General features: G+C 38.7%; 1 protein-coding gene across 1 annotated transcript; it reads left to right on the forward strand.

Annotated features, from left to right (window-relative positions):
- Nucleotides 1-1,309: 1,309 nt before the first annotated feature.
- On the forward strand, nt 1,310-21,472 carry fmr1 (fragile X messenger ribonucleoprotein 1). The gene is given in 18 exon segments (XM_030146224.1): nt 1,310-1,751; nt 4,512-4,564; nt 4,673-4,766; nt 5,807-5,878; nt 8,849-8,997; nt 9,074-9,167; nt 10,715-10,831; nt 10,954-11,124; nt 11,305-11,383; nt 11,495-11,622; nt 13,008-13,094; nt 13,199-13,439; nt 16,322-16,413; nt 16,416-16,466; nt 16,469-16,514; nt 17,831-17,910; nt 21,148-21,183; nt 21,185-21,472. Coding segments are annotated over 18 exon segments (1,803 nt in total). The 5' UTR covers nt 1,310-1,700; the 3' UTR covers nt 21,347-21,472.
- Nucleotides 21,473-24,675: the final 3,203 nt, after the last annotated feature.

The raw sequence follows: 24,675 nt of genomic DNA on the forward strand, positions 1-24,675 counted from the left end.
GTGGGCTCATTTTTTAGCTACAGATCTGTATTTTATGGAACTCTTATCCATTTTAAAATACCGCTTACACAGTACAGGAGAAGTTCTGAATCTTCTGCTAGGCTGTATTAAATTACGTAACAAAAAGACACGCAAAAGACTGTCCATTACTTTTAGAAATTAAAAGTCTGAATGATGAAGATTGTGAATTCAAACACTCGTCACATCTGTGAACTGTTACCGAGAAATTAGGCCTACACTTCATTTGTAATTTACCTATATCAGTATGGACCACCACAAGTTGTAAATAACACGGTGTTAGTATTAAATACATTAAATAAAGGACTGTGTTTGTGCTTGTTGTTTTAAAAAATAATTCAACATTTTGGGTGATGCATACAATGGTAAAGAGTTGTCCATTTGTTACTACGGCAGCCTGTCCACATGTTATCACATGCTCACATCAATAAAACACAGACTTTTAAATAATTTACACAAAAATTTATTTTTAAGCATATCTGAACGTAATATCTACAAGGTTGTGTCCTACTTGATATCAATTTCTGTCAAGAACCACATGTTTTGAATGTTTGCGTAAAGCTTAAAAAATTGATGTCCATTTCAAGTCCATGTGTTACCGAGCAGTAATTTTACATTTTTCACCTAAATATTTGATCTCCCCACATTTTGTTATGCATAATGTTGAAGTGCTTATAAATACCTACTCAAATATATATAATACATGCATATAAATCATTTTGCTTACATGATAGAGACTGATGAACACGAAATGTGCCCATGTGTTACGGCTTGATCAAACCCTAATGTAGATTGTTTTCATAGTTTAAGAACCATTATGAAAAGAGGGGTGTAAAATGGGAAAAAGAAAACAAGTGGAAAATCCAAAAATACAGAGGTAAAATAACCCAAACTGTAGTAAGGTCAGTCCACTGAATATTATTGATCACCAGAAAAATAGGCGTTATCCTTGGTTTATTTATTTATTTATTTTCTTAGACGTTATCCTTTGGTTTATTAAAGAGGTACCCCCCCAAAAAAACAACAACAACAACAACAACAAGAAACAAACAAACAAAACAAACAAACAAAGCAACAACAACAAAAAAAACAACAGAAAAACAAAAACGGATAGCTCTCTGTCAGTACTGTAAATAGTGTCAACTGAATAAGGGACATAGCATTGACCCCGTCCGATGTGTATTGTGGATAAAGTTATGATAATCCTAACTTTCTTATTTGCATCGGTATATGGGGTGACGTTCCTGTTAAGTACCTGTGGAGAGCAGCAATTGTCGTGAGTGGAAGCAGCCTCTCACTTCAACAGAGGAAGAAGCTCAGACGTCACACTGAGATACAACCAGCAGTAGCTGCTTCACCACTAATCACACATTAAAACAACTAGCTACTACAAGCTAACCTAGCCTGCTACATGGTTCGCCTTTGATTGTACATCCGGATCTGTCAATCTGCAAGAAACAGACGTCAGGTTTATAGACAGTGAAAAGCGGCTACTAAAATTACTGCCATAAACTGCTACCGTGGCCTCTTCTTGCATCCAGCTGGCAGGCTATTTTGGCTAGCTAGCAAAGCCAGCGATAGCAAACTCTGCCTTGGCTAGCGAAAAGCTAGCCAGCTAGCTAGCTAGCTACTCACATCGCTAACAGTAGTTAGCTAGCTAGCGAGCTATAGTAACTTGCGTCATGGATGAACTAGTCGTGGAAGTGAGAGGAACAAGTGGGGCCTTTTATAAGGTAAGTCTGTGACTTTTGGTCCGCTTTACTACTCGAGGTGCGACACCGAGTACTGACGCTAGTTTAATAACATGAAAGTAGCTGCCGTACAAACGGTAGCTAATAGATACCTGTCAGTGTGTGAGGGCCTCGGTGCTCATGTCCATCCTCCACCGGGACGTGCAGGCACAAAATCTGTAAACAAAGATAGCGACAGGCTTCTGCTCAAAGATCAGCACTGTGGTTTGTATATCAAGGTTATTGGTGGTAACGCGGTTTGTAAACTATTGTAATTAATGCAGATCTGCGAGCTAATACGTTATTGAGTGTAGTGCTACAAAAATTGGTATAAATCGTTATTGTGATGTGTAATTGTGTAAGTGATGGACTGGTCAATTGACAGAAGAACACTTTAGTGTTATTAAACGTATACAGAACAGTTTTGGCTCATGCATGGCCTGAATGTCCACATAGTGGGTCTGGAGATGTATGTTTAAAAGCTGCTGAGCTGTTTGCGGTTAATGAAGTGAAAGTCGTCGAGTACGATGGAGTTTGGTTTTTTTTTTTGTTTTTTTCATTCATGTGGTCATTTGTAACAATTTAGAATGGAGACAGGGTCATCTACTTGGATGGCCCTGACAGGGCTCCCGACCCTGTTTGAGACATTGATATGATCACACAGGTAATGATCACCTGACCTGTATTCATTGAATGGAACAACTCTTTCCTTGTGTTATTTCTTCATTTAAGTAACCTCAGAATTACTATAAATTAACAAAAATATTAGCAAAAATACTCCATTAGATAGGGTAGACCATATAGCTATGCAACTTATTCAGACGCTTTGTTATGACAGTTGACAGCAAGTACCCGTTGTTTAATTGTTGGTTTGTTTAGGATCATAAATGTCAACCACTGAAATCTATATCTACAGTTACATCTATAGTTCATAATGTTCTGTGTCATGGCAGGTTTGGATTTGTTGTATGGAGAAAACCACATGACATACACCACAAAACACCTGTTCTATTGCCTAGGCTGCTGCTAACTGAGATTGTTTGCTTGTTTGACTGCATTTTCAAAGAGTTTTGACTTCTCTGAATGAAAAATGTGTTGATACCTTCAGTTTAGGCTCCTTATGTTGCAAATACCAGATGATATGTCTGCTAGATTCTGATAAATACTCATCTTACAACTGGCCCTGATATGAAAATCACTAGAATACAATCATCTCAAAATAAGCGTGAGTTAAAGGAAACATTTTAAGGTGGCAGTGCACTTTTTGTCTCTCAGGTGGTTTAGATGGGTGTGGCCGCGGTCAGAGATTTTTGCAGCACATAAAGCAATTATGCAGAAGATGTAGTAGCAGTAGTGGGGTTTCACCGGTATCCGTTTGCCATGGTCTAAAAGTGCTTATTTTTCTTATTTACACTATCAGTATCTGATATGCCATGGGTATGCTGCAGTACCTGGGCAATCCATGTCTGTGTCCTGTCACAGAACAACCCCCCTCCCCCCCGATTCAAAATAAAATGGATACAACAAAATAACAAACACTTGATTGTTTTTGTTTTTTTTAATTAGTCGTATAGATTAGTCAACTAATCAAAAAATTAGCCGAAAGATTGGTTGTTAGAAAATTAGTCGTTAGTGGCAGCACTACACATTTTCTTCCGAATCTCTGAGTATCATAAGTTTCATGTGTTAATCATTGCAGTATTGGCTTAAACTAGGGATGCAAGTTATTGATTAATTCATTAATCATTAGTTGTTTGACCTTGTCAGTTGATTAACGATTAATTGATAAGTGGTGATTTTCAGATGGGCCGGTCTGTGTTTCACTCCACCACGTCCCTAAAGCGATTTAAACTCATCAACAACATGCTTCGGTTCGATGACCGGCTATCCCGTCCATGGTGTTGCAGCACATATAAGCCGGCACCCTTCAGACAGGTGTGGGACAGGTGGACAGGGTGACTCCTCCAATATTCAACCTCAGCAATGAAGCCTAGTTTAGGCAGTGGTGCCCCCTACTGTCGACACCACAAATACTGCGGTGCAAAAGGGCAATTAACTGACAATTATTGTAATTAAGCGAGGAAATTCTTATCGACAATTAGTTGATAGTCAATTAATTATTTACATCCTTAGTTCAAACAAAAAATGTCTACTTGTATTTTTTTTTAGGGTTATCTGACTTTTGTAACCCTTACTGGCTGTAAGATATTATTTGAATTAAGTACTGACATTAAGCATGGTTAGATTTGATTTTTGTAGACAAATTGTTATGTTATTGTCTAGAGGTGGTAGTTGCTGGTTGACAATGGGGGTTTGCTTTGATTTATTTTGTAAATTATTCATGAGGTCAGGTAGGCCTATTTTTTTTTTTTTTTTAAATTTCTTTAAATGCGGACATCCCTATAGGTGCTAAAAACCTGTCCCCTCAGTTCTCAGTAAACCTGTCCAGGTTTACAGAACACTAGGGAGCACTCCAGAACCAGGGTCATGATGTGTACTTCATTTCTTTTGACCATAAGCTTGCAAAGCTAATGTAGTTCTCAGTCTAGACTTCTGTTTCTGGTTTTCCCTCCTGGGCAGTCATGTCCTACTTGAAACAGTTGACATACATGGACCCAGACCATGTTTATAGATTAAAGAGCGAGAACCAGACCTCTTAACAAGCACTTGTGGGCTCGGTCTAGGGCACTTATTTATGTATTTGATGTCAAAGGGGGTTTCACATCCTGTTAAATATAACATTCATTGTGATATCTTTTGTAGGCCTTTGTGAAGGATGTTCACGATGGATCCGTTACTGTGGCTTTTGAAAATAAGTGAGTAACTTACCATGCATATGCTGCATATACCAATTAGTTACACATGGTACATTTTACGCTATTTCAACATTCATTCTCATTTCTGTTCATGTGTCTCTGTCCCAGCTGGCAGCCGGAACGTCAGATCCCATTCCAGGATGTACGTTTTCCTCCTCCAACAGGGTTCTGCAAGGAGATAAATGAGAGCGATGAAGTCGAGGTGGGATAGACTCTTCATAAACATTGACTTATAGACTTTATAGGCCCTTTGTAATTGACAGAAAGAAGTGTGTAGTACATTCAGATTCAGTCTCAAATGTGACTGATGGAGTTATCCTTGTTCAACATTGTATAAACAGTTGTATAACAGTATCAGGGTTCCCACTGTCAATGAAAATCATGAGATTTTAGGTCTCATTTTCCCCGCCTGAGAAAGTCAGGGAGTTTATTCAAGTTTTTAAAAGGTGAATTAAATTTTTAAGGATGCAAACTCTTTGCCTTAAAATTTGGAATTAAGATGAACTGCAATTAATTTCCAAATAAAATAAAATAAAAGTAAGGCTGAGGGCCAAAATCAGTGCCAATATAAAACCTGGGCTACAGAATATATAAAGATATTAGTCATTAAAGAGAATAAAACATGGAAGTACAAGATGGTTTTCAAAGTTTTGGAGCAATGCAAACAATGAATCCGAGGATGAAGTGTTTTCTTTGCCCTGATGTAAGCATTGACTGTAAATTCACATTTTGAAGCTGATAGTGTGTTTGCATCTCACTAAATGTTGTCCTTAATGAAATTCATGAAGCAAGAATACTGAGGAGAAATTCAGAAAATTTTTGTGGAGGCTTTGGGTATTTCTGTTGTTGTTTTACTGAACACAATTCCCTTTTGCATGACTTTGAATATGTATTACTACAGTCTTTTGAAGATAGTTGCTTAACAGTTTTTCAGAAAACTTGAAGTGAATTGAACCAACAATTAGATAGATCAAGTCGGCTTTAAAAATATGTTTTAACTCTGTAGTTTTCACTTTAGCTTGTAATAAATGTGACCCTGATATGGTAAGTTTCCATTACCAGAAAGTAAAAAAAAAAAACAAAACAAAACAAAAAAAAAAAGATAATGATGCTTAAAAACCCCCCATCTGATTATGCTGTTTTGTACTTAAAGCATGGAGAAATGAGCCCATGTCAACGTATCAGTGCCTAAGATATGTTTATTTTTTTTGTCCTAAATGAAATGCACCTTGTGATTTCCAGGTATATTCCAGGGCTAATGACAAGGAGCCTTGTGGCTGGTGGCTGGCCAAGGTCCGCATGGTCAAAGGAGAGGTAGGGTCAGTCCACGTCACTTCTCGTACTGTAGTTGTGTAGTCCAGAAATTACTTTCAGTGCATTTATTCCTAAACATGTATCCTTGACATAGATGGAAAATGTTTTGAGGTCAAGGAGAATTAATTCATGAATACTTTGGAACAGACAACTGTAGTGTAGAGAATCCAACTGCACTGAACCCAGGGTTAGTGATGATGATGTGGATCTGCTTTGGTTATAGATATTAACAACCCACAGATGGAAAATATGACTTAATTACTAAAGCTGAAACTGAAGAGAAAATCTGAATATAGGCTGCCAGTCGCAAAATCTAAATAATATATCCATCACTTGAATGGTTGGTCAAGTGTATGCTCCGGTGGACTCATGGTTATCTCGATGAAGGCCAGATAAAATGATTGTGTGAAAGTAATGTAAGATTAAATCTAGAAACCCACTATTGTTCAGCGTCGTTCTTTAGTTTAAATGTAGAATAATAAAAATAAGCACCATCTAAACAAATTTCTAACAACCTTTGAAGTCACTAGTTTCCTTCCAGACTGATTTGGCCTCATTTTTCTTGATCTAGTTGAACCCTGTCCTTCATTAAGACATCATGTCACAGAAGTAAGATTACTTGATGATATTCTAAAAAAAAAATCTTTGAGTAGATAAATCTGTTTTATTTTACTGTTGCATCCTCTCTTGGTTGAGGGTAAAGGTGATATGAAAAGAGGCTATGTGACACCTTAGTGTTAAGAGAATGGATGATGCTCGCCTTTTTTTATTTAAAACACATGAATTTCAGAGTTCTGACTTTTTAAATAGGTGAAATCAGTGCTTATACTTTCACTCATTTTGATAATTTGGAGGTTTAGGCTGTTGACTGGACAAAGCTGCATTAGCATGGTGTTGCTTTGAGACTATTTTCTGATTTTTTTACAGACAATTTTTGGTGGTAGAGTCTAATGAGCGACTGATACATTGGAAGGCCGATATATCGGGCCTATATTTGTGTTTTGTTTATTTTTTACTTGTATCAGCATCATGCGATGCACAGGTGTGTTTGCTGCTATATTTTTCTTGGCACGGGGGTGGGGGGCGTTCCATACTGTACGTACCTCACAATGAGTATACGCAAGTTTCACTTTCACTTTGTATGGTCGTATTTTATTCATTTCTTATTTTATTCATCTCAGTTACTGAGATGAAGAATGAAAATGAACCAGAGATGAGCTATGGATTGAACACATTCTCCTGTAAATCTGTTCTGTACAATTATGTCATGTGTTTTTACATTTGTTCATCTTGTATACATTGAAATTCACTTATTTTTATTATCGGTTGAAAACCAATTAATATATGAGACGGCACAGAGATTCATGTATATAAAGTAATCATTTAATTGGAAATAGATGAAATTAATTTGAGTAATGTCAGTTTTTGAGGAAAATGCTTGTAAAATCCATTATAACCTGCAGCTCCTAAAGTGAGAGTATTAAGAACTGTCAGTGAGGGGTGTTTGGGGTAAAGAGTATTTGAAGTGGGGCAATGTGCATATTATGCACAATTCTTTTTAAGTTGTTTTTTGTTTTGTACTACTGTTTACACTTAGCTTATCTTAGGAAAGCCATTTGCACTACAAGAGATTTTGTAAGTTAAGTGCACTAAAACTTAGGTCTAAGCATTAAATGACTAGGTGGGAAATAGTTGTTTACTTTAAAATTAAGTATAGTACAGTGTGCACTATATTATGTTGCTTGTTTGTTGCAACTGTGTGCAATACTGTAATTATTGTATTTATGCTTAAATATTTATTTTCAAAGAAATTACTTGAAGAATTAAGAGCACTGAACTTGTTTGTTTTGTATATTTGATAAAGTTTAACAAAGATTAAGCAGTTAAATGCTACTATATAAAACATTACTTGTTCTACCTCACCTTTCTACATCTTTTCATTCTTTGTTAAATTTTGTTTTAAATTCAATAAATGTTTCCTTTTTTAAAACTGAGACTCTTAACATTTGTTATCATTGTGTCATTTTTATGATGTAAATTGAGGGAGCAAAAGCAGTATTGGCTCCAAATATTGGCTCAAGAAATCGGCATCCCTTATCGGTCATCGGCTAAGGCTGAGGGGGGAAAAAATTGGCATCGGCCCTAAAAAATCCATATCAGTCGATCCCTAGTAGAGACATACATTTGTATTTCCCTTAGAGTTGTTGAAATGACCAAGAGGTTGATGACATTTATTTAGACATGTCAGCAGCCAAGCAGAGCCAAGTCTAACACTGACCTGTGTGTTTTAGCTTGGCGGGAGATTTAGTCATTCCCATTAAAGAATTTTATAGTTGAAAACAAACATATTTCATCTTGAAGAAACTGAATGACTCTTGGGTGTGTCTTCATAATCAAAGGTGTACTTACTCTCTTGTGCTCTTGTTTATCAACTTAGTAGTGCACTAACCATGACTAGCGCACAACATTAGCCATATTAGCATATATTTTGAAGCAGTTGCATTTGATCAACCAATGTCAGCCATGGAAAAATCACTGTGGACTAGAGTGTCCATCTGTCCATTATGGCATCAACCTTAGACTGACTCTAAAAGTGGGCAGATTGATACTTCTGGATATTTTACTCAGGTATTATACAGACCAGAGTCTGTAGCATCAAATCAACCTCAACACTGGGTTTGTTTTCATGGCTTCATGCAGCACTCTACAGTCAGTTGTCAGTGTAGATAAGCAGCCCTACCATATAATCATGTCTCTGAGGCTGAGTTACCATTTAATTTAGACTGAGCACTCAGAAATGAGCTGTTCTGCCATTTTTTTCTCCAGCTTCGTTTTATGCTTATCATATATTCTGTCCTCTTCTGCCTTTAGGTCTCAGTCTATCGCTCCTTTTTTTTTCTCTTTTTATGTACTTTCATGCAAATAACCACCAATGAAAATAACTCATTCTGCTTCTTTGTGTGTCTCCAGTTTTACGTTATAGAGTACGCCGCATGCGATGCTACGTTAAATGAGATAGTGACCCTGGAGCGGTTAAGGCCAGTCAACCCAAATAAAGCAGCCACTAAAAACACCTTCATCAAAATCAGGCTGGATGTACCGGAGGATTTACGGCAGATGTATGTTGAAAACACACTCATCCACACAGTGACACAGGAAATGTGACAGTGAAATCACGTGTGACTGTGTTAACAGGTGCTCCAAGGAGTCAGCGCACAAAGACTTTAAAAAGGCAGTGGGAGCATTCAGTGTCACCTACGACTCAGAGAAGAAACAGCTGGTCATCTTGGTAGGTCGCACTATTTTGCTTAAGATTGTATTATACGAACTGTAAAACGTATAATGGTCATTCCACACCAGATCATTAGGTAGTGTTAATATTCATCACTTCCATAGGTTTTAGTAATGCTCTGATTCTAAAATTATGGACCAGTTACTGATGTTTACATCAGTGTGGACAATCTTTGGCCAATGTTCTGTTTATTTCATTTATTTATATTTATTTTTTATTAGTTTATTTTTTATTGTGCTTATTTATTCCCAATTTTTTGCAGGAAATCTTCACCGTAGATAAATAAATGCACTGTTTAAAATTTGATCAGGCCATCATCACATTGTCTATGAATAAACACAAATTCAATCTTTCTATCTTATCTATCACCAGCAGTCAACATCATCAAGAGTAATATTGACTGAAACAGATGTTGAAAGACAAAGGTTTAAATTAGCGTCTCTTACACTTGCAACACTGGACAAAGCCAGAGATTCAAGCCAGAGATTCCTTTTATCTAAGCTAAGAAACACATCTGCATGTACATATAAAAGTAAAATATTTACACAAGTATTTTCTGATCTAAACAAAATTTAGCGAAGTTTACAAAATAATGTATATTGAACTAATGAATTCTATTTTATCCTGTCACACAGGATAAATTACTCTATTTATTATGTAACAAACTAGGCTGTAACCAGTCATAAGTCGGTGATGTCCAAGTTATGACTTGATAGAATAGATTTCACAGGTATCACACAGACATTGATGCTGAGATTGAGCAAATGTAGAACCACTGAATTTTATATTACAGCCAGAGAAAAGCTACCTCTTACCAAACAAATAATCAAATGAATAGTAAAATCACGTCTTTTTAAAAAAATGTATATATTTCTCCAGTAAATATGAAAGCTAAAATGAAATGTAAATAATCCGTCTTAAGAAAATATGCCCTTTTTTTTTCCCAGCTCTGAAACTACACTGACCTCCGCTGCCAGATTTATGAGCAGGGCCAAATAAGTTCTAAAAATGCTGAAACTGTGTTAACATTACAGAGAATTATTAAAAAAAAAAAAAAAGAAGTTTGTTTGCAAGACAGTGAAAACTAGTGGAAACATACAGTTTGAAAAGGAAAGCCATCATACAAGTTTTATTGGGTGTACAGTAGAAATTTAAACCCAGTCCAGTGAAAACTAAGCACTGGCTAAGGCTTATAATTCACAAACACACAACACTAACAATGATATTTACCCCCTAGAGCCAAACTTTAAGGAATTCAGAACTCAAAATGTATTCGGAGTAGAGCTTTAAGTCCCATGAACATAAAAGAAGTTTTCTCATGAAGTTGTAGTCATGTAGCAGCAGAGTGTTGAAATGTAGTTGAGATGCTGTGAATGACCCATTATTCAATTCCTCATGCTTCCTAACTGGAGGCAGCAGTACTTTGTCACAGCCTGAGTAGAGCCTTCTGAACTGTCACTTCATCACAACATCACTCTGTTCATCATCATCTACATGATAACGGCTGATTATTTGATTGAAATGCGCTGTGATTGTGCCAACAGTCAGTGAATGAGGTCACAACAAAGAGGGCCAACATGATGAGCGACATGCACTTCAGGAGCCTGCGCACCAAACTGTCTCTTATGCTGAGGAACGAAGAGGCCAGCAGACAACTGGAGGTACACGTCTGCACCCACGTAAAATATAGCTCTACTTATCCCTTTTCTGAAACTGCCAGGTCTTATATCCCATGACTAATGTTTTTTGTTACTTTATGTGGATTCTCATTATGTTTCTACAGAGTTCCAGACAGCTTGCATCTCGCTTCCACGAGCAATTTGCTGTTCGGGATGATTTAATGGGTCTGGCTATTGGAACGCACGGGGCCAATATTCAGCAAGCTCGTAAAGTCCCTGGAGTCACTAACATAGACCTGGACGAAGAGACATGCACCTTCCACATATATGGAGAGGTAGGACAGCTCAACTTTAGTAAGGAAAGAGAAATAAGGGGTTTCTGGGGTTTATCCCTTAACATGTTTCTGGGGGTTTCTTTTGAAAAGTCTTAAAGATTCCTTGTAAACATCCTCTAAATATGTTCATATTTGAATTGAATCATAAGTTACTCTTTTCATACTGGTTGTTTGTCTCAGGACCAGGATGCCGTTCGTTTAGCCAGGAGTTTCCTGGAGTTTTCTGAAGATGTCATCAAAGTTCCTCGAAACTTAGTAGGTAAGACAATCTGACTATTCATGTGGTATTTCAGGATCCATTTACACAGATAGATTACTGAGCTTCACAGTCCCTACACACTATGATTGATGGTGGGTTCTTTCCTTATAGGGAAGGTGATCGGCAAGAACGGGAAACTGATCCAGGAAGTGGTTGATAAGTCTGGTGTGGTGCGGGTTCGCATTGAGCCAGAGAATGACAAAAAGCCCTCTGCAGCAGCAGCAGCAGCGGCAGATGAGGTCAGTGAGGAACACAAACAGGTTATTTGACAATTTGAAGAACTGTCTACTTGAGCCTTCATAAATGTAGCAGGAGATTTCTCAGTATTGCTTGTATGGACATTACAGAGACCTGGGGCCTCATGTACAAAGACTTGCGTGGATTTCATACTGAAACCTGGCGTACGCCCAAATCCAGAAAAGTCCGAACACACAAAAAAATCCAGATGTATAAAACTGTGCGTACGCCCGAATCCAAGTACATTTCCTTTATACATCTCAATCAGCGTGGAATTGAGCGCATATGTTGGAGTGCCTGACTCCTCCCTCTCCACGCCCACATTTAAATATGCAAATCAGTATAAGGGGTCTGCAGGTGGGATTCCCTCTGGGATTCCCCTGTCTGCAGGATCAGACAATGACGTCAAGGTGGACGCGAAGCGGAGGCCAAAACAGGCGGAAGAAGAAAAGAGATGAACTGAGACTGTTTGAGGAAAGAGTCGCCGATATTGTGACACTTTTCTCACAGGGCTGATGCGGATCACCCCCAAGATAAATATAGATTTAGTATTTGTGTAAGTCACACATTAGTTCATTCTACGGGTCATACAACAGTCTGATCACAGCCAAACTAGATAAAGGTTCATATGTGATCATGTCAGGATATCAAAGAGGAAATCAATGACTTTGACTCATGTTTAATCACTCAATTTATTATTTTCCAACAATGAGACAGAAGACAGTCAGACCCAGTGTCATCCTCCTGTCACGGAGGCTTCTGTTGACTCCCCAGCGTTAGCCGGTCCTCCGGTCCGCCACAGCCCACTGCTGATGCCTGTCCGACCGGCATGGGTCTGTACTGACCCGAGTCACATTAGGACATCGTGAGGACAATCGGCGGAGTCAATGAGCGACTGGACCGACTAATAAATGTTCTCACAGACATGAACACTATATTTATCAACCTATGAATTTTATGTCCTTGTCTCTTTGCTGTTGCTGAATGTCCATCCGGGCAGGATTGGCATTGATGGATACAGGGTCTAATTGGTTCTGGTTCTGTTGGTTGATGTGCTGCTCTGACAGTAGGATCTCATGCTGGTGTGTTCATTGTTCTTCTGTGTATCTCCGATGTGCACATCAATCGGAGGAATGACCTTTTTCGCATTACTAACAGTTTCCCAGTGTCACCTCTAAGTGTCGCCAATGGTTCCAAAGCACTAGGAACGTGCGTACGCCAGCTATGGACTTGGCGTGAAGGACCGCACATTTCCACGGTCACTTCACTCTTTATACATCTGAACGTGAGCGTGGAAAAGGGGTGTACGCCAGGTTTTTGTGCGTACACACGCTTTATACATGAGGCCCCAGGTGATTCAGTGTTTCTCTTGCCTTTTGACCCCCAGGGCATGGTGCCATTTGTATTTGTGGGTACAAAGGAAAGCATCTCCAACGCTACAGTTCTGCTGGACTATCACCTCAACTACCTTAAGGTTTGCAAAGCTACACCCTGTATCAAATGTTTTCAATTTTAAACCAACTTCCACTAAAAAGTTTACCCTAAATCAATACTTTTTTAATTGTCTATGCCATTCAGGAGGTGGATCAGCTTCGTCTGGAGCGTCTTCAGATTGATGAGCAGCTGAGACAAATAGGAGGGGGAGGTGTTGGAGGAGGAACGGGACCGCGAAATCCCAAAGACAAGACCTATGTGTTTGATAACGGCATGGGGCTTGGGATGGGCAGAGGAGCAGGAGGAGGCGGAGGAGGGAAGCCCTATGTAGGAGGTGGAAGAGGTGGCAGAGGGCGAAGAGGAGGAGGTGCTGCCTTTGCCTCAGGTACAACATAGTAATCAACAAGTGTGACGAAGATGCCAACATTTAGAGAGATCTAGTCTCAGAAATGAATTGATGTTTCATTACCTTTCACAGTGGGAGTCAATAACCTCCATAAAGTCCACCATGTTGCACTGCCATGTTTCTACAGTAGCTCAGAACTAACATTATTATTATTATTATTATTATTATCCTTTTGTTCATTTTGTAGTTGTTGCTGTCCAGTATACAGTACTGTCACCTGCTGTGTTTGAGTGAACCAGCAGATCAGCAGCCCAGAATGGACAAATCAAACACTGTGTCTAGCAACTTCAACATTAGTTGTCATTAAATACTCTACACTGAACTTTTATCATGAAGTAGTTTTCTTAAACCTGTAGTCATACCCAAGCAAGAGTGCCCAAGGCTGAAAAATGACTGCAATGATGAAAACCTGCAGTTTTGACATGCAAACCAGTCATTCAAACATCAGAATCATTTGATAGCCTTGTTAGTCTAACTTACTAAAAACAGGAAAGCTGTCGGTATAAAAATATATTTTATTATTTAATAGACTCTCCCAAAGTTCATCTCAGAAGGTTAATGAGCTCTAATCATAGTGACATAGCATACATCAAAACCTTCTATTTGCCCTAAATTCATATTAATGGAGCAGTAGTTTAAAGATTTATCAACAGAACTCTTAATGGAAGGACCAAATAAAACAAAATGGACCAGAATGACTCTCAGGATAAGTTCAGTGCAGGTCTATGGGAGCCAGGCTTTTGAAGGCAGCATCTAGTGGCCATTATTGGTATTGCACTTTAAGATGCATCCACATTGCCTTCACTTTTAGGCTGCGGTCCCTGCCTAGTGTCAGTCCCCCTAGACTCCTATGTTAAAATGCCAACTTTAAAGCATGAATAAATCATCTTTACAGACAGGTACAAAAAGTAGTTATAAAGTATAACTGTACGCTGTAACTTTTGTCATGTAAATGATATTGCAGATGATTGTTTTTTGGTAAAGTTTTAAATGAATTTCAGCCAAATTTTTTTTTAAGTGACACAAAAATGAGTGCTTTGTTTGTTTCCACACACAGTTTTGGAGTGATTGTAATAGTAGACTAATAGTAGACCATTCCATTGTCTGTAAACAAATAATTTTCTAAAGCAGTATTTCAGAACATGCATGCAAAATTTATGGAAGTACAACTGGTGTTTGTTAGCAGTGCGGTTGTTCAATGTTTTTGTTAAGTTAGCCTTAGCATTAACGTAGTGCCTTTCATCAGTTGCTTTCCCCCAGATACACCTGTCCAAATACGGTCTTTTCTGCTTCCAAAGCCCTAAGAGTCCAACAACAGTCTACAACAACAGCCCACTTCTTCGATGTAGTAAATAACATGACCTCCAGTTTTATACTATAAATTACTCATCTCTTGGGCTGGCTTGTATTTCAGAGTATTTCAGTGATTAATCGAGTTATCAGATTTTATTTATTTATTTATTTTGCATTTGTAAAAAACAGTACTATTGCATGCACGCATGTGCGTGGTACGTATATTATATGATTTTGTGCCCTTATGCATAAAAAGCGCATGAAGCCTTCAAAGTGCTCTGCTGTTCAGTCACTCCATTTCGTATGTAGATTTTTTATTTATTTATTTATTTTTTAAACAAAAGATCAAAATCCCTCTGCTTTTTTATTGTTGTAAAACACACATTGCACAAACCTGCAGAGAGCCCCATACACACAAGTTTTACACAGCGCTGAGGTACAAGAACGGGGGTCATTTACCAGCACTTCAAAGACACATGAACATATTGTAAGCAAAACCTCTTCAAACCCACTGTGGCTGCAGGCGGGTTTGAAGAGGGCCAGTTTATAAGTAATGGGCATTTCTGACTTTGCATCACTACCTGACATGATGGAGTGAGATTTCAGCATGGAGGAGGTTCACGTGGGGGATGGATCTCCAGGAGCAGGGAGATGCACTGTGCCCCATCCACTATTGTCCCGTGGCCACTGAGGTGACTGTGGGACCCACCTTATATACTGTGCCCCAGATCAGGAACCTGGAGGATGTTTTCAACTTCTGTTTCACTGACCAGATAGGCCAGATGACCGTGGACTATACCAACCTCCAGGGAAAATGCTCCGGGCCGGACCGTTACCAACCCTGCATATATGCACGTATTTGGGCCTCCTCCTCCCAGTGGGGGTGTACTGCTCCCACAATGAGGCATATGGGACAAACAGACAGGCCGGTCTGTGTTTCGCTCCACCATGCCCCTAAGGCGATTCTAACCCGACAAGCCGGCAGACTTCAGACAGATGTGGACATGGTGACTCCCCATAATATTCAACCTCAGTGATGACACCTGCGTGGGTGAACAGCCAATTCCTCACCGGGGCCGCTGCTCATTCCTCAGATTCACCCAAAGGAGGGTGTGTGTCCGAGTGTGCCACTTCGGTGTGTACCGCAGCGGGGAAGGAATGTGTCCATCCCAGGTACCAAGCATCAGGACCCAGTGGTGAACAGCGGTCCAAGCCAGAGCTGCTTAACAAAATTAATAATTAAATGAATACTCGAGGCCAAAAGTGATTCGAGGATTTTTTTGTACTTGAAACACTCAAGTACTCTTTGCAGCTCTAAAATACAGTGACTAAGCAAAAGAATTGAATCTCTCGTGCGCAGTGAGCCCATTCAGAATCAAATACATATTTAAACAGATGAAACCCAGTGCTGTGTCGTAACAGTACATTTACATAAAGCACTTTGCAAACACAGAGAAATACCGCTCCAATAGATGAGTTGGTATAAATGAAATGGATGATTGAAGGTTAATGCTACATCATCCACTCAGTTGATTAATTGCTGTTGGCTTGTGCACTTCATCCTTCAGGCACCAACTCTGAGGCATCCAACGCTTCTGAAACTGAATCAGACCACAGAGACGAGCTCAGCGATTGGTCACTGGCCCCCACAGAGGACCTAATGACAGGAGAGGGACCCTGCCCAGACGGACAGATGGGAGGAAGAGAGCAGGAGGCGGGGACCGCGAGGACGAGGGGGAAGAGGAAGAGGAGGATATAAAGGTGGGGAGTAATTATCAAAGGCTGTCATTGCTCCTTTGGATAGATGTCTTGTTACGCGACTGAAGCCTTTGGAGCATGGGTGGTTTTCTGTCATAATACGTGTTTTTAGTTTACCGGCCGACAGGCCGTAAGCTATTGTCATCATTCAGCGTCGTCAGCGCTGTGTCCGTTACAAAAATTTCAATCGTCTTGTTCTCCAAAACTACAATTCCAATTGACTTCAAACTTGGTATACAGCTTCTTTATGATGATGTCAACAAAGTTAGTGAATTATTTGGATCTGGATCTGATTCTGGATTTGGGTGCGACTTTGAAAAATTTCCCCATTATAAGACAGAGGAGGTGGATCAATGCAATAACTCAGTAAATATAAATGATATCCAGTGTAAATTTCTACTGTCCAGCCCTGAAGGGGAGATGACCAAGACATAATGTCAACACGCTGATCAGGATCTTCTTCTAGATCCGGGAACTTACGGAAAATTTAACATGGGCTCTTATGGGGAAAAAATTTCAGTCGTCTTTTCTCCGAAACTACAGTTCTGATTGACTTCAAACTTGGTATATAGCTTCTTTATGATGATGTCAGCACAAGGTATTGAAATTATTTCAATCCAGATCTGATTCTGGATTTGGTGCCACTTTGAAAAATTTTCCCATTATAACAGATAGGAAGTGGATTGATACAATAAATCAGTAAGTATCAATGATATCAAATTGGAGTTGGAATTTGAATTTTTTACAGATCTAATTGGAATATGACCAAAACATGGGCTATTTCTGTAATAAAATAAATACACAGAACTGGGTAATCATAAAATGGCATCTGGATACATTTCCCAAAGCTTTAATGTGGCTAGTAAGCTACAGGGCCATTTGTCCTATTTTTGTTTTTTTCTCAATTATTACACTATTTTTATTCAATGATTGACTGGGTTAATTTGAAACTTAATGTTGTACATTATCTGTGTTTATGGTTGACAATAAAGGACAAAAAAAGAAAGAGACAAACAATGGTTGAATCAGTATAACAGTTTTTGATGCATTTCCTCATGTTGAAGCCTCAAGAAAGTAAATGGATCAAATGAGATCTCAGCAGTCTCCTCCTTCTAACAGATTCTAATTAGGAGTGTTTACTTTCAAGGAGAGATGTAGACTGAAATAGAAGTGTTTCGGACAAAACTAATAGTGATACATATATGTTTCACAGTATTTTGATCTTGGAGCCAGTGTTTTGTCATATAACATCCAGGTTTTGGGATTCTGGGAATAGAGTAGTAAGCAGTAAATGATAGCTCACACCGTGTCCCTTTTAGGTGATGACATGCAGTGGGGAGAACCGAGACCTCGTCATATCAGAGACCCTAAGTCCAGAGCACCAGAAGACACCCTACAGGTAACACACCTACTAACCCCTATAAGGTCTGGTCTGTTGTGTTTTAATCCTCTTAACATCCAGTAAACAATCCACAGATACATGAGGCAGCCTTTTTAATATAAACTGTTGGAAGATTTATTAGAGACAGGAGTTGAGAGCTGTTTTGATCTGGGGCAACAGCAAAATGTATTTTAACTAGTTAAAAACAATTATCCATTCTATGCTATAAATAGATTATAATTACAATGCTGTGAGACTACCCTTTCCCATGGCACTGTGAAGTGTAGAAGAGCTTTTCCAAATCACATTGCAAACAGTACATTTTACTCTTAGAATACAGGAATTGCTGTTCTACCACTGCCTCAGTTGGCTACTTTGTGTTATTTTGTGACTTTTGTACTTCAAAGCTGAGTATTACTTTTGTGACCAATTTCTCATCAAATCTGTAAAACCCAAGTCATAGCTTAAGTATCACAAATCTGTAAGTCTTTCTGTGATTACGCACCTGAATCTCTTTCCTCACAGCAAACAGTTTCGAAATGCACTCCACCATAACACTCCATGTGTATACAAACAGAGCCAGTAGGTCACTCGGGCATTTTCGGAAATTTGTCGCGATATGCTTTGTGGGAAGTGGAGCTCCACACAGCTGCAGGAGCAAGAGGCAATGAAGCCGTTTCCCATGTTTGCAGCAGCCATAATGTGGCTGCGTGGAGCTCTGCTTCCCACAATGCACATTGCAACAAATTTCCAAAATGCCCGAGGGACCTACCGACTCTGTAAACAAATGGAGTGTTTATGGTGGAGTCCACTTTGAAATTGTTCACTGTGAGGGAAGAGTTTCAGGTGCCACATCACGGAAAGGACTTACAGATTCGTGATACTTAGGCTATGACTCGGGTTTTACAGATTTGAAGAAAAATTGGTGAGGAAAGTTAGACGTAGCTCTAATGTCTTAGTTGAGTTGCAAACTAACAAACTCACAGACTTAGGGTAGACTAGATCCTATGTTTTGCATAGTAAAATGACTAGGTGCGAGTCTTATTGACTTTGAAAAGAGAGATGTAACGGCTTCAGTTCCCTGTCCGATGCCAAGGTAACCTCAATGATTGATGACATTGTGAAGATCCAAACAGTTGACATTGCCACAAGCCACATGTTCTCCCCCAGCACAGTTTTGCAAAGACATTGTTGCTGTAACCTGTGCTTGGTGCTGAGTGAGTGTGGTTCATGTAAAGAAATATCAGAGTTTTTTCCCCCAGTCCAGAATGGGACATCATCATTGAGCCAATGCTGGTATAGCACTAACAATGTGTACGAGGGCCGTTCAATAAGTTCATGGCCTCACCCAGAACAGATCAACACAGACTGATAATTTATATTTTATTTTTCAACATAATCTCCATTTACAGCAATGCACTTGGTCAGTCGATGTTCAAGCATCACTATCCCATCACGAAAGAATGTAACATCCTGTATTATAACAACCAGTATTTCTGGGTGAGGCCATGAACTTATTGAACAGCCCTCGTAGATGGGTCTGAATATGAGACAACCTCCAACCAATAATAGTGTTGTGTGTGTGTGTGTGTGTGTGTGTGAATGGGAATCGGTTAAAAACATAGGTGCTTGTGTGACTCTCGTCTCTGCACAAGTAGGTGTACTCAATTCCTATTTGTTTCCTCATAGGCAGATACAACTGCTGTAGTAAAATGACACAAAGCTACATAGACACTAGAGAGTATGTGCTTTAGCTTTTTTTAGCTTACCGGCCGACAGGCTGTAAGCTATTGTCATCATGCGGCGTCCGGCAGCATCTGTCGTCGATCTGTTGTCCGTTACAAAAATTTCAATCGTCTTCTTCTCCGAAACGACAATTCCGATTGACTTCAAACTTGGTGTACAGCTTCTTTATGGTCATGTCAACAAAAGTTAGTGAAATTATTTGGATCCAGATCTGATTCTGGATTTGGTGCGACTTTGAAAAATTTCCCTATTATAACAGATAGGAAGTGGATCAATGCAATAACTCAGTAAATATAAATGATATCAAGTTAAAATTTCCACAGTCCAGCCCTGATGGGGAGATGACCAAAACATAATGTCCACATGCTGATTAGGATCTTCTTCTGGATCCAGGAGCTTAGGGAAAATTTTACATGGGCTCTTATGGGGAATAAATTTCAATCGTCTTCTTCTCCGAAACGATAATTCCGATTGACTTCAAACTTGGTATACAGCTTCTTATGATGATGTCAACACAAGGTATTGAAATTATTTTGATCTGGAATCTGATTCTGGATTTGGTGCGACTTTGACAAATTTTCCCATTGTAACAGATAGGAAGTGGATTGATACAATAAATCAGTAAGTATCAATCATATCAAGTTGGAATTTGAATTTTTTACAGATGTAATTGGAATATGACCAAAACATGGGCTATTTCTCTGATATAATAAATACACATAACTGGGTGATAATAAATGGCATCTGGATACATTTCCCAAAGCTTTTAATTTGTCCGGTAAGCTACAGGCCATTGGGTCCTATTTTATTTAGAACATTGGCTTGTAGAAAGGGCAAGCTTATTATAGAACAGAACGATTGAGAAACAGTCAGAAATAAACTTTTATTCTTGCCTGCATTATATGAAACAGTGCATGATAACATTGTAAAATGAAACCCAATATAAACTGTGGGACTAAAAGAGAAAATAACACCTTTTGTCACCCACGGCTAGCACAAGTACCACACTCTCCATCATTCATTGAGTGTAGAGCAGAAGTTTGACAAAATAATAACCAAATAAAGATATATATATATATTTTACCTTTTAAAGATACAGCACAATTTTAAAATGGATCGCAAATTATTTTACAGACTCCCTGGATGTGGGTATGAGACCCTAAGGTGTTCCTGCAACCTCAGTTGACAACTGGTGTAAAACATGACTTTCTGCTCTGAATCCTTCACATTTCTGTTTCATTAGGATACCTGCAGTTTTTTTCACTGAAACGACCACTGATGATTGGTGACTTTCTGAAAAGCTCATAATGTGGGATCAGGATATGGAGTTGAAATGTGGTGTTGTCTCTACTGACACTGTTACATGAACACTGACAGTGAAAGATGATTTCTGGTTGTACTGCAGACTCCTCTCATTACATGTCTGTGGTTTCATGCTAGGAATTTTATGGTTCATTAATTCGTTCGAGTTACTCTCTTCAACTTGAACGTGTTTTCTCTTTCCTTCAGATCCGTGTAGATGGGAACAATGAGCGTAGCGTGCAGCACCTCCTCTGCAGCCAGAGGAGGAGGAGGAGGACCTTCCTCATCCCAGGGCGGAGTCACTGGTGGTGAGGGTCCTCCGCCATCACCACCGACCCATCAGAGAAAGAGGGATGAAGAAGGACAAACAGGACGCTCCTCCGCTGGTGGAACGGAGTCCTCGTAGATCCGCTCCTGGAGGACCCTCTCACACTGCCATAAACACACATGAAACACACATCCACAGGCAACTGGTCATGCTTCATTATAGTCTCAGTTTCTTGCTTTTTCTTTCTCCTTTTGTCAAACACATGCAAACACATGGAAGAGTTTACTGCGGCGAAGTCGTACATCAAAGCTGCTCTGGTGTCTGCTGGGCTGGTCTGTTTCTGGACTGATTATCTCCCATTCTTCTCTGGAAGGATGAGTAAAAGAAACATTTTGGACAGCAGGACAGGAAGAGGAGGGATTTGACGAGAGCTCATCTCTCACAGAGGCATTATTTGTTACTTGTCAAATGCAGCGAATTATGTGTTTTTGTTTTTCTTTTTTCCATCCACTAAATTCAATTTTCTGAATAATTCCACGACCCTCTTAGGACAACAGAAAAGTCAGACGGATTTAATAAATTGTTGGCTTAAGAGGCCAAACAAAAAGGAATTTTCAAGCACATAAAGTAAAAGAAACACCGTTTTGCAGAAAGTGGAGATTGTAGTGTGGCCTTTCCAGAGGCATGTTTAAAAGGAAAACATTTGGGAACACTGGTAGCGGCAGCAGTTTTTCATACCTTCAACCACTGATATTGATATTGACCTATTTGACATCACAAATGAGGAGGAATTCAGTCTGTGTCCAGTTTCAGGAACATATGTGAAAGGTATGAATTGTAATATTTTTTCCCCCTGACAGCAGTGATATTGTGCAGATTCATCACACATTATTTCAGCAGTGAATCCATATCTGTTTTGTTGCCTTTTGCCTTGGAAATTTAATGACCATGCATGAAGTCAACAATGTGTAAAACTTACAACAGGAAACATAAATCTGAGGCACCCTGATGTTAAAAAAAATTAAAAGAAAAAGGAAGAAAGAAAAAAAGATACATAAAAAACCTTATCTTGATTGAAGGAGAGAGCAGTGTAGCTCTGGTGTGTGTTAACAGGAACAAACAAAATGTCACCAACTGCTGTTTTGTGCACAAACATAGAATCCATTTATGTTGCAACGATGAAGGGAGTAAATGGTCAGTGTACTATATATGGGTTTAAAAAAAAAGGTTTCTATATTTTCACTAAGGTATACAGTTCACATCAATATATAAACAGCAACAACCCAATACATGTCCTTTTAAAGTGAGTCAGAGTTGTTCCTCCACCTTAATGTAACATTCAGAGCTCACAGTTAGCCTGATGAGTTCTAATTCATTTACTGCACATGAACCAAATAAATATCAGATGAGCATTAGTTTTATTTGTTTACATTGGAGACAGACCTGGTCATGTTGCAGTTCTATGCAGGTGAAACCTACAAGATTACTGTAAATTAACTCCATATTATTGTAAAAGCAGCTCTGGCCTGGTTACAGGAGTGTTTGTTTAATTTATGAAAACCTTTGTATTTTTCTGTTTTTGTTTTGCAGATAGCAAGGACTACTGTAGAATAAACATATCGTTGAGTCATACCTTGACAGAATAAATGTTGATGTACATTCTTATATGGATTTACAATTTATTCCCATGTATTCACAACTCCATTTAGAGTTTTGGTTTTTTTTTTTGTTTGTTTTTCTCTTTTTTGATAAATGATCATTTTTACTCAAGTACATATGGCAAATTTGCTAAAACAGTATCAAACAGCTATGACACTAAGTATATGTTTAGTTTATATTGTTTTGGGCATTCATTCAGTATAGTTAGTAACTAGCCGTTTTCTAACTAACTGTTGCTAACGCTAAGCTGACTAAAGGTGTCCTCACTAGTTTGCACTAACTTGTCACTAACATCTGCTTTTGTCTTAAACTGACACTAATGAAAAAAGTTAGGATGAATCAGAAGAAGTTCCAGATATCGCAGAGCAAATTGAGTCAAAAGAAGTACATTTTCTCCGAGTTTGTCACTCTGTTTGTCATGTTAAGTATAGCGAATACAGCTACTGTTTCTTTAACTTCATACATCATAACAAATGGTATGTGTCTGGGATCGGTCAATTGAGAGCCTGATGTGAACAGTCCATTCCTTTATGTCTGGAGGGATTGTGTGTTACCTGACTGCACATTGATCTCAGCTTGATGATTCAAGTACAATCTGTCTCTAAGCCACAGTATTAAATCAGTTCTCAATCCTATTGCATTCATGCTGCTGGTGCCTTGGATTTATGCCTCTGTAGTGTTGGTAGTTCTGCCCATCTTCACTGCTGTGAATACAGCAAAGCTTTTAGCACTGAAGGGTTAAAGCTCTGTGGCCCAGTGCAACACTTGTTTTTTTGTTGTTCCCTTCACATGACTGACAGGTTATAGGTAAAGACAGCCGTTCTTAATCTGTACTAGTAATAGTTGATTATTATAGTTTGATATTGAGCTTAGCTAATATTGGCAATATGTGACCATATTTCACTTTTGTTTAAATTGAGTTTGATTATAAGGAAGGATTTTATTATTTTATATAGATAATCTGGCTGTATGTTCCATCCTGTGGTCTTGGTTTTTATTGTGTTTGCATGTGCTAGAGCACCGTGACTCCTTGACTGTAGTCTTAAACAAATCAAGGACCCTGTCTTTAACCAGTTCAGGTGTTCAGATGTGAATGAACATTCAGACCAAACAAAGATACTAAAAGTTGACTTCAAAAACGCTCATCTCACTCCAGTGAATCACTGACTTTACATGCGTGTGCATAGAATGATCAATATCGCCACCATCTTACAGTTTGAGGTCAAGAGTCCTAAATTGTCATGGACTTAAACTGACTGCAGCTAGTGTACAATACATATTTTCAGGATTCATGGTTGACAAAAAGGCTCATAATAATAGTATTTGTTTGTCTAGAAACTGTTAAATGTTTAAGCCACTATAAAATTTAAAAAAAAAAAAAAAAAGTTTCTGAGGGTTTCTTGGAGCATCTCACTCTTTAATGTCATTTCACATGAATACTGTAATAAATCATAAACAGTAAATTGGTGGAGTCCAGTAGTGTAAATCTGTCTGGTCTTGTATAAGGCTAAGCAGACTAGCTGTAATTTTGCATTTTTGGGGGCAGCTACATGCACATTGCAGAGTTGAGTGCCTGAAAGATTTGTTTAATGTGGCTAGGACTTCTCCATGAGAGCTGCATAAATTTTAGTGTCTGTTTTGGTGTGTCTGGCTAATATGGCTTAGTAAACTTCACAGCATTTTTGGGTTTTTAGCTAAACTCACTAAGACTTGTCCAGGAAGAGCTGTGAAAAATAAGCTTACCTTTTTGTGGTTTGGCTAAATTAAATTTCATCACACAATATGGGGTTTTCATTCTCATTCTAATG

Source organism: Sphaeramia orbicularis, chromosome 10 (genome assembly GCF_902148855.1).
Source record: "Sphaeramia orbicularis chromosome 10, fSphaOr1.1, whole genome shotgun sequence".
Lineage (NCBI taxonomy): Eukaryota > Metazoa > Chordata > Actinopteri > Kurtiformes > Apogonidae > Sphaeramia > Sphaeramia orbicularis.